Source organism: Malus sylvestris, chromosome 13 (genome assembly GCF_916048215.2).
Source record: "Malus sylvestris chromosome 13, drMalSylv7.2, whole genome shotgun sequence".
Lineage (NCBI taxonomy): Eukaryota > Viridiplantae > Streptophyta > Magnoliopsida > Rosales > Rosaceae > Malus > Malus sylvestris.
In genome coordinates this window covers 9,183,241-9,193,819 of record NC_062272.1, presented here as the reverse complement: position 1 = coordinate 9,193,819, position 10,579 = coordinate 9,183,241, and the positions used below count along the sequence as shown (strand labels likewise).

The 10,579-nt window shown below is 37.3% G+C and overlaps 1 protein-coding gene across 5 annotated transcripts; it reads left to right on the top strand.

Annotated features, from left to right (window-relative positions):
- Positions 1-1,679: 1,679 nt before the first annotated feature.
- On the top strand, positions 1,680-9,854 carry LOC126596947 (ADP-ribosylation factor GTPase-activating protein AGD3-like). 5 transcript variants are annotated; one of them, XR_007614073.1, is made up of 20 exons: positions 1,681-2,274; positions 2,961-3,037; positions 3,452-3,552; positions 3,639-3,709; positions 4,166-4,228; positions 4,323-4,367; positions 4,488-4,553; positions 4,670-4,717; positions 4,806-4,901; positions 4,982-5,023; positions 5,102-5,317; positions 5,459-5,590; positions 5,707-5,931; positions 6,077-6,163; positions 6,247-6,582; positions 7,109-7,254; positions 7,348-7,441; positions 7,979-8,469; positions 8,630-8,821; positions 9,513-9,854. XR_007614073.1 is itself a non-coding variant. In XM_050263663.1 (19 exons), the coding sequence occupies exons 1-19, from the start codon at positions 2,230-2,232 to the stop codon at positions 8,742-8,744; spliced, it is 2,487 nt and encodes an 828-aa protein (XP_050119620.1). In that variant the 5' UTR covers positions 1,680-2,229; the 3' UTR covers positions 8,745-9,213. The 5 variants fall into 5 exon arrangements, 3 of the variants coding, with proteins under 3 accessions (XP_050119620.1, XP_050119619.1, XP_050119622.1); XR_007614072.1 differs by lacking the exon at positions 9,513-9,854 and adding an exon at positions 8,917-9,213; XM_050263663.1 differs by lacking the exon at positions 9,513-9,854 and having other exon boundaries at positions 1,680-2,274; positions 7,109-7,256; positions 7,359-7,441; positions 8,630-9,213.
- Positions 9,855-10,579: the final 725 nt, after the last annotated feature.

Sequence of the window (10,579 nt, the reverse complement as noted above, 5' to 3'; positions counted from 1 at the left end):
AGGAGGACTTAGTGGAAGGGAGAATCCCTTTCCTTATAAATGTTGTTGGGTTTCCTCTGCTGTTCGAAACTCCAGAGTTTTTTGTCGGGCGTGGATGTGGAGGGAAATTTACGCCGGGCCCCACCTTGATGAAGTGGCCATTCTGTGCGTGACAAAAGCATCTCTTTCACTCCCACGCTTCTTAACTGGCCGCTTGGCGCGTTTCAACAACAAGATTCGTTGCAGCCGTCGGATCCAATCATCCAACGACAAGCGATCCTGTCGTCCTCGTTTCTCATGGGATTCAATCCACGCGCCGTGGAGGTGCGTTGGTGCGACCTGTTGTCCTCGTTTCTCGTACCCTGTAAAGTTAACTGACAGAAACAAGGAAGACTCCATGATTTCACCTTGAAGAGGACTAATTGCCCAAACGACGTAGTCTCAATGAGCTGCCGCCCACAATTTTTATGTAAAATTTGCCAAAATATTTGAAAAATTAGATTTCAATCCTTGAAATAATCAATTTTTAGTAGACCATTAATACTGATGGATGAATTGTTGATATTCGACTTTAAGAGTTCAACAATAGTAATAGTAAAATAATCAGTTCAGCTAGATCCTGTTATCTTTATAATTTTAATGAGTTTTTAAATGTATGATCAGATTGTAATTTATATAAAGAAAAAATCACTCGTTATCTTAATAATGTTGAAGAGCTATGCGTTACATTGTCATTTACAAGGAACGATTCATTCTACATAGATTTGACACAAGATTTTTAAAGATGTAACACATCCCGAACTATTCTAATTTAAATCTGCTTAAATTGTAGTATTTTGTTGAGATCGAGTCCATGTCAGTTAAATGTGTTTATCACACTTTACTAAGTTTATTTGTATCATACTTCACCAATTCTGAAACTGCCGAGTACCGACCAACTTCATATTTTCAAGGACATACTTGAAAGATTTGTGTTAAGGCACCACTGCCGATGCACAAGAGTTTCTTTCCAACCATGAGGCAATCACAATGCGACACATTTTAACATCAGAATAAAGCTCATAGAGTCCACATTGACTGCAGATGGAAGCCAGAGACTCTCCTTGACAATAAAAGTAAACATTTCTCCTACAATTAGTCCCTAATGCCATTATTGTACATAAACTTGTCATTAGAACTCACTAGTTGATTATGCTTGAACCTATGTATTGTGTGAACTCTTCACCATTATTAAGAACTACTCTATCTTCGTGGACGTAACTCAACTTAAAGTGAACCTCGTATGTCTTCTGTTTGCTTTCCTATCCTCATTAGATGACTGCAACAACCTTATAAAGATCATAAACTTGACATTTACATAGTTCTAAAATCTCTCAAATTTTGTGCATAAACAAAGGTCATCATTCAACAAGTAACACGTAAGTCAAATCCCGGAAACTCTCCAGTCTTCAACAAGTAACAAGTAAGTCAAATCCCGGAAGTAAGTCAAATTATTTGTCAATTTTCTGTAGCACTCCCTTTCGACGTTTTCAGGTTAATAATAAGAAGATTCTTGCAAAAATAGAACTCAGTATGAATTATTTGTCAATTTTTTGCAATAATTTATATACCAATATTATAAATATTATGCTAAAAATATAAGTAGACGAGAAATTCATAAAAAATCATACTTAAAAAAAGTTCCCGCACCATTTTTCATTGAAAAATGGCCTAATTGCAATCCAAACATCACAAAAACAATCGCTCTCAATTCCCAAGACTCCCCATATTCTGTAATTATAGGCGTGTATCTATATGCGGCTTAAGCTTAACAAACACTCAAACCTTCGTGCGATGATGTTTTCTTGCCTCTTTCTTTCTTCGTAGGGTTCCTTCTCTCTCCCTCTCTCTCTCTTCTTTTGGGGTGGGCCGTACTGCTACTACTTCTAGGGTTTTGAAGCTCAACTTTAAAACAGTGAAATAAAGGAAACTAAAACTAAAAGAGGGTTTTTGGGTTGGTGGAGGTGTGTAGCTCCTCAGAGTGTCTAAATTTATGCAAGTTGGAGCTGATTTGGCAGATATAGATTGTGATTTGGACTTGGGTTTTTCCTTAATTCTGGGTTTTTATTGGACCTGAATCTAAAATGTGCAAAGATCTTGGTGGGCGAGATTGACTGCTTGGACTCGCCGGAGAAGATGAAGCAGAGGAGTTGTTGTTGTACTGATTGATATTTTTTAAGAAAGAGTTGGAAGGGAAATCAAAGCTCAAAAATGCATTTCACTAAGCTCGATGACTCTCCTATGTTCCGCAAGCAGGTTCCTCTCTCTCTCTGTTTCTGTTTCTGGGTTGTTTGGTTGCATGGTTTTTGTGAGAGCTTTTTGTTCTTTCTTCCAAATGCCGTGATTGGCTGCTGAGAAAATCCGGAAGTGAAAAGGAAGTTTGGAACTTGAATCTCATTTGGGGAGTTGGTGGGTGGTGATTTCTGAGTTCCAAGGCAGACCCAACTTTGTTATGGATAGATTTATTATCTTCCGATTGCTAATTGCTTGCATTTTTGTTTCCGTAGTATTGTTTGTCTGTAACTTTCAATCATTTCGGATTCCATAGAAAAACAGAAGGTTATATTGCAGTTGTGTTCTCTGCTTAGGATCGAAGATACTAACGTTGCAAAGATGCATGTTAAATCTGCTAATGCTCTGCTCGGGCTTTAGATTACTCAGTCTCTCCTAGTAACAAGTGTAGTGAATGTTAACTAGCTCACCGTTCCCCTTCTTATTATATTTTCTTTGTGATGTATGTGATGAAATAATACTGTCATGGTCAACTTCTGAATGCAAGGATTCCTGTCATTGCATTCTGGTTATATCCATTCTTCAGGGGCATTGAACTTTCACTAACAGATATCACAGATGCTGTTCATACTTGTGTATGTTATGACATAATTTCTAGTCATAAGCTTGGCTGGGGTATGCAGTAACTTATGTTAGTTTTGTTGGTGCAGATACTATCCATGGAGGAAAATGCGGAAACGTTGAGGGAGAGAAGTTTGAGATTTTACAAAGGATGCCGAAAATACACGTATGCCTACTTTTTGGATGCATTTTAGCTTTGCATTTGCAAATTCATTTACATTTCTGATAATGTAAAATGTAAATTTGGCACCATTTACATTTCCGAAAATACACGTATGCCTACTTTTTGGATGCATTTTAGCTTTGCATTTGCAAATTCATTTACATTTCTGATAATGTAAAATGTAAATTTGGCACCATAACAAACTTGGCCGCTTAGTATCTTTAGCTGTTTGCACTTTTATAGCTCTCAAATATGGAGAGCATTTGAACTTCGAGACTAATATAGATGTGATGAAGTGGTTCTGGATCTTCCTTCCTCGCCTTTTTTCTGGATGGAAATCAACCCGCACTAGACTTGGATGTGAAATTTTGTCTGGGAATTACTTAAAGGCCTTTTCTTTTTTTGTCTTGCTTGCAGGGAAGGGCTTGGGGAAGCATATGATGGGGACATTGCTTTTGCTAGCGCCCTAGAAACTTTTGGCGGGGGGCATAATGATCCAATTAGTGTGGCTTTTGGAGGTATGCCAAATTGTCAGCATAAAGAGTACCAAATCGCGCATTGATGATTTTCAAATCAATAATTGAACTCATGTCTTCTTCACCAGGTCCTGTTATGACTAAATTTACAATCGCATTGAGAGAAATTGGGACGTACAAGGAAGTTCTTCGATCCCAGGTAGTAACTTTGTTTTGTTTGTAATCTACATGTCAAATCTATTGCTGGAAGCTAATTGGCTTCATTATGATTTTACAATTCAATATACTATTTGAGAAATATAGTTATTAGTTGAAACTTGAAAGGGTTTCCCCATAATTTTGGCTTGCGATGGATTCCTTTTGAAGCTTGATGTTATTTCCATTTTTTAACTCTTGCGTTAGAAAGTAGTTTTACTTGAACAGAAGGAACTCAACTTTGTACATGTCATGGCTAACTGTAATACACTGCGGCTTATGCAGTCACAAGAAGTTTTTGGTGCATTAGCTTCTCTAGTCCTTACATATATCAAATGTCTTTCATGCTCTTCATTTTCAAGCTCTGTGTTTGTTGCCTGTTGGATGATTAGTTTATTCTTTATCATGGATAATGTAGAGTTGTTATCTTGTTTAACCTGTTTTTCCCTTCCCCCTACAGGTTGAGCATATGCTAAATGACAGACTGTTGCAATTTGTGAATGTTGATTTGCATGAAGTCAAGGTATTGTGAAAGATTTGTTCGTTAGATAATTTAGGTTATCACTTAGTTTGTTTTCAATATCATTAGCATCCAATTGAGTATTGTCCTTGTGCAGGAAGCACGGAAACGTTTTGACAAGGCTAGCCTTATTTATGACCAGGTGTGTGCTTGATATCCTTAATTAATTTGATAGATCTTCCAGCTATATTGAGATTATCAAAACAATTTGAAGTAGTTTTGGTTTTGGACACTTGGTTTGATACTTTGATACTATTTGCAGGCTCGTGAGAAATTTCTCTCTCTGAGAAAAGGCACAAAGAGTGATGTGGTTACCCTTCTTGAGGAGGTAATTTGTGGTGCTAATTTCTTGTTTTCATTTTATTTTATAAACCTGGGCTCTTATCTATATTATTGGAAACTATCCATTCTTTATGTTCTAATACGCTATAAGAGATACTGCAGGAACTTCATAATGCAAGAACTACATTTGAGCAAGCTCGTTTTAGTCTGGTAACTTTCTCAGTCTTGTTCTTCCCGAAATCAATGAGTTCACGCCATTGAGGCCTTGGATTTATGATTTGGACCTTTCTATTCGCAGGTGACTGCTCTTTCTAATGTTGAAGCGAAAAAGAGGTTTCAATTTCTGGAAGCGGTCAGTGGAACAATGGATGCACATCTTCGTTACTTCAAACAGGTAGATTGAAAGTCAGGCTTGCTCTATGTTTTGCTTGCTTTATCGTTAGCATGCTGACCTTAAACTGTTGTCATGTGTAGGGTTATGAGTTGTTGCATCAAATGGAGCCATATATTAATCAGGTTTGTTACATGTTGTGGACTTTTTTCATATGTTTGTAATAAGAATCATTTTAAATTGGACCTGTTGTTATTTCCTAGGTCTTGACATATGCTCAACAATCAAGAGAGAGATCCAACTATGAACAGGCTGCTCTTCATGAAAGGATGCAAGATTACCAACGACAGGTTGATCGAGAGAGTAGGTGGTCTTCTAATGGTTCTAATGGATCTCCTAATGGAGATGGGATACAAGCCATTGGTAGAAGTTCACATAAAATGATAGAGGCCGTTATGCAGTCTGCTGCAAAGGGAAAGGTTTGATGAAGCTTCATATTTGCCTTTAATTTATTGATGGGACGTATGCTCAACTTCTTTATGCATTTTCATGGTGCAATTGTTTTTATTTCATCTCTACGTTTAGTACTATAGACAAGTTTAACAGTAAGCAATAATCAGGTTCAAACCATTAGGCAAGGTTACCTCTCAAAACGTTCCTCAAACTTGAGAGGTGACTGGAAGAGAAGGTTTTTTGTTCTTGATAGCCGAGGAATGCTCTATTACTATCGGAAACAATGCAGCAAACCATCCGTAAGTACTCTTTTCAAGAAAGAAGTTTGGAGTCTGGATGCAGGAGGCTAGAAGTTTGTCCTGGGTTATTATATTAATATCAAATTTTGTTGTTTTTTTTTGTCTACAAATTTTAGGGTTCTGGTAGTCAACTTTCTGGTCAGAGGAATAGTTCTGAGCTTGGTTCTGGACTGCTGAGTCGGTGGCTTTCTTCTCATTATCATGGTGGAGTGCATGATGAGAAATCTGTTGCTCATCACACAGTGAATCTGCTTACATCAACTATCAAAGTTGATGCTGACCAGTCAGATCTGAGGTTTTGTTTCAGAATCATTTCACCGACAAAGAATTATACTTTGCAGGTTCGATTCAGTGTAGCTGGCCCTTGTGAGCTTAGGCTTGCTATGTATTTATCTGGTTTTTCAACCTGCCAATATGGCGAGTCTTTTATGGTTATTTTTATCTAGTGGTTCCTGCAATGATATTGATTTATACTTGTCAGTGCAGGCAGAGAGTGCACTTGATCAAATGGATTGGATTGAAAAGATAACAGGGGTTATTGCTTCATTACTTAGCTCTCAAGCTCCTGAGAGGGTAATTGTTTTGAAGTTTTACATGATTATGTGGCCATTGATTTTCATAGTATCATTGATGGGTTTGGTTCAATTATATTTCAGTTTTTGCCTGCTAGTCCCATGGGAAGTCATCGTCGTTCTGCCAGTGAGAGTAGTTCATTTGAGAGTTCTGATTTTGATCACACTGGAGTTGAAGAACTTGTATCTGAGAGGAGCCTTACTTCTGCAAATTCTGAGCGCCCGTTGAGAAGCTCACAACACCAAAGATCTTCGTTAAAAACCGAAAAGACTATTGATATGCTACGACGAGTATGTGGGAATGATAAGTGTGCTGATTGTGGTGCCCCAGAGCCAGATTGGGCATCATTAAATCTTGGTGTTCTCGTTTGCATTGAGTGCTCTGGTGTTCATCGTAATCTTGGTGTACATATCTCAAAGGTTAATAACAATATTTTTCTCACTTGGCCTTTTTACATGTTATATCTGTGAGCCATGCACTGTTTAACTAGTGTTGTGTAGGGATAACTATTATTTTTTCATGTTCTTGATTCCTCTACTGTTTTTACACATACAATCTCAAATATTTATTGAGTAGGAGTCTAAAGAACCTTACTCATATGATTCCTACTAGTATGTGGTTTACTTTTCGAAATGGCAATAAGAAAGTTTTGAGATGTGTAAACTGCCAATGGTATGTTAAATCTTTTTCCAAGATTTTCTTTTCTTTGGCAATGAATTGTGAGTGCAATTACAGGAGAACCAAGAATTATACAAATGATAACTTGGTAAAGTATTTAATATGCTGGAAATTACCAAAATTTGTTTTGGTTTGTATATTTGTATATGGACAGTAACTTCGTCCTAGTAATTATTTTTGTTTATAATGTACTTAACCTATCAAAAATTGGATATCTGTACCAGTTACTGAATTTCTGCAAATTTTCTTCTTGCTGTCTTACTGCAGGTAAGGTCTCTTACACTGGATGTCAAAGTGTGGGAGCCTTCCGTTATAAATTTGTTTCAGTCTTTGGGTAATGCCTTTGCCAACTCTGTCTGGGAGGAACTTTTGCAATCAAGAAGTGCCTTTCAGGTTGATCTTATATCCACAGGGTAGGGATTCTCTGTTACAACTCTTTCGAGTATTGTATCTGTTTCTTCTCTACTGGACTGTTGTGAGTATTCACTTGTATTCTTCTGGTGAAGGTCATACAAGTCCGATAAAAAACAACTAGTTTTTATCAGCAAACCTGGTCAGAGTGATTCTATACCTGTAAAGGAGAAATTCATTCATGCAAAGGTATCTCTTTTCATGCCTCGTAGTTACTAGTTGGATAACTTGAAAGCATTTCAATTTATGATCTAATTGCTAAGATTGTAGTATTAAATGCTAAGTTCATAGGGAAGCAATTGTTTCAGAACATCAGCCAATCTGAAAAACACATATTTTGTAATACTAAAGACTAAAAACAATTTTGTCTAGACTTTAGTTTGAGACTGAACCTTTTTTGGCTCGTTGGGATACTTGTTGTCCTCTCTTTTACTGCTTTTTGGTGATCATGGCTTAGGGATCTTGCAAGAACGGCTGTACATAGTGTATAATGGCATAACATTATTGTTCGTCTATGACATGGATAAGCCTTGCTTGAATTCATCTTAGTTTTTAAAAGACTAATGATTTCTGGACTAACTTTTGTCAACTTATGATACATGAGCATTCTTGAAAATCATGTATTATATAGCGAACTGATCTCCTGACTATACTCGCTACTAGTTGAAAATCTACAGACTGCTTCAGAAATGTGGAAGTTAATGTGTATTCTTTTGTTAATCACAGTACGCAGAAAAGCTTTTTGTCCGGAAACCAAAAGATGCACAATATACTCATTTGGTAGCACAACAGATTTGGGAGGGTGTTCGCGCTAATGACAAGAAAGCTGTATATCGTCACATTGTTAATTCTGAGCCAGATTTGAATGTGTTGTATGAGCAAGCAGCTTGTAACTCTTCATTAACCCTTGCCAAAGTAATGCTGATGCATGAGCAGACTAGCCATGACCAAAGCTCGAGCTGCTTAGCTGGGGATTCGTTGGACAAGTCGTCTCCTAGCTCTTCAAACTTGAGTGGTACAAGTGAAGGCCAGCAGGTGGAGGATCTAGATGGTTGCACTCTGCTTCACCTGGCTTGTGAAACCGCAGACATTGGTATGCTTGAACTCCTCTTACAGTATGGAGTGAATATAAATGTGACTGATTCAAGAGGTCAAACACCACTCGACCGTTGTATTCTCAGAGGCAAAAACACATTCGCAAAATTGCTTCTTACAAGGTGATAATTTATCTCATGGTTGGATTTGCGGTTTTTAAAACCCATTTATTACATTTGCCTATTCTGTGCGTATTGAACGAACTCTCAGTTTCTTTAAAATGCTGTGTTTCCGCCTTTTTTTTTGTGATTTGCAACTGAAAGGGTTCTATTGCATCTGCAGGGGAGCTGATCCACGGGCATTAAATGGGGAAGGAAAAAGCCCCCTCGAACTAGCAGTGGAGTCGAACTTTGATGATAGTGAAGTCCTTGCTATGTTATCAGACTCCAATGGGTGAAACTCTCGTATTTGTAACGAAACTATCCGAGGCCAAATTCATGAGTGCTGGGATGATCATTATCAAAAGAAACAAAGGTACCACATTTGTATAATTATAGTGCGTAAATTTGAGAGATTGTTATCCTTTGAACGAAATATCAGCAAGTGTTTTGTGGTTTTGAGAGTGGTAGGATACCGATGGGGTGCATTGTCGAAAAATGTCCGCCGGTGCTGTAATCTAAAATGGCTCCGGTGGTCTAAGCCGAAAGCATGCGGTAGCTTTCAGCCAAGGGCTCTGTAATGTGTTCCTGTGAGGATTTAGTGTAGGCCATTGTGTATTTGTACATTATTTCTTTTGGTGAAAGCTTTTGGTGGCTGTAATAACTCTATGAAGCTCAAAACTTCGACCTTATGTTGTTCTAGGTTTAGGTTTTCCGAAGCCGCAATAGAAAATATGAAGGTAATACAAACAAAAAAAATTTATGCTATATTTCTTCTTATTCGTCTTTCAATTGTGTTAAAGAGTTGATTACAAATAGCAGATATGAATTAAGCTAGTTGATTTGGATAGTGTAATTGGAATGCTACACTTTGCACCAAGTGTAATCGAAACTTTGCACGCGAGTTTGAAATTTCGATTTTCTCGTAAATCAAAATAATTTAGAATATTTTTTTTCAACTGATCTTGCATAACATTTTAACCACTCATGTTTAACTAGACTTAGCTACTTGATTGCATCGATTCTTGTCTTTTTAGAAGCATTTGATCCACCTTCATATTGTACAGCGTAGATTCCACCATCGCATAATCAGACGAGCTAAGATCCTACACCCCTAGCTTTCGAGAGCATTTTCAAGCATTTTACACATTTGGACAAAACCACTAAGCAGCACTTGCCATCGAGAATATGGAGTTTTGAGCACATTCAATTGATTGGCTTATGAATTCTAATGCCTTTTCCGTGAGTGAAAACTGTCCGTTTTCCGTCCTTCAATCGTGTATGTCATTGTCGTGGACGGGACCAGTATATGTAAACATAATTTGCCAAGGAGACAAGGCAATCAAATATACAGATTTTTGGATCACCAAATTTCATCCATGTCAGAGTAAAATACAAAGTTTGTGAAATGAAGTGTCAAATGTGTTGCAGTGGCACTGACTTTTTCTGAAGGTCAGGGATGATGATGTTACGCTAGCTATTGGAGAGTCAAATGTAGCAAGTAGGCCAACCCAACCCCATCACGTACCAGACAGCCTTGTATGGGGCTTCCATCCAAGTCAAATGTAGCAACTAAACCAATAAGCCCTATGAGTTCGTTTGTTAAGTTGGAAGAAATTGCGCCCTATGATAAGATGAGATTAGTAGGACACATGATTTATTATTTATATGTAAGAATAAGTTAAATAATTTACTCTATTGTGGATTCATAACTTATCATGTCCAATTTAGTTCTATTTATCTCACATTTTGACATAACAAATAAAAGATCAGACTCAAATAGGCCATTTATGTTACTCATTAGCTAATTATGATTTTTTTTGAATTGCAACAATTAGTAACCTAGATATGTAAAAACCGCGACAATTCAAAATACGAAGGCTATAACAAAACTACTCAAACTATAGCGAATAAAATTATAACTTTTCTTGCAATTTTGGATATGGCAGTATGACAAAATGCAATAGTCAGACACTCTCACAAAGAAATGAGCTTGACTTTATGAGTATCGTTCCACTCCATCTACGTACGATTGCAGTTCACACGAGCCCACGATGGTATGAGCAGCAACAAGAACTTTCGCATCGATACATACCATCAAAGTAACCACTTACTCGTTATGACACAAAACATG

Bases quoted from the DNA above. Each gene is read 5' to 3' on its own strand.
- LOC126596947 (XM_050263662.1), top strand. From the start codon at position 2,230: ATGCATTTCACTAAGCTCGATGACTCTCCTATGTTCCGCAAGCAG. The intron at 2,275-2,960 runs GTTCCTCTCTCT...TTGTTGGTGCAG, and splicing joins CTCCTATGTTCCGCAAGCAG to ATACTATCCATGGAGGAAAA. The intron at 3,710-4,165 runs GTAGTAACTTTG...TTCCCCCTACAG, and splicing joins AGGAAGTTCTTCGATCCCAG to GTTGAGCATATGCTAAATGA.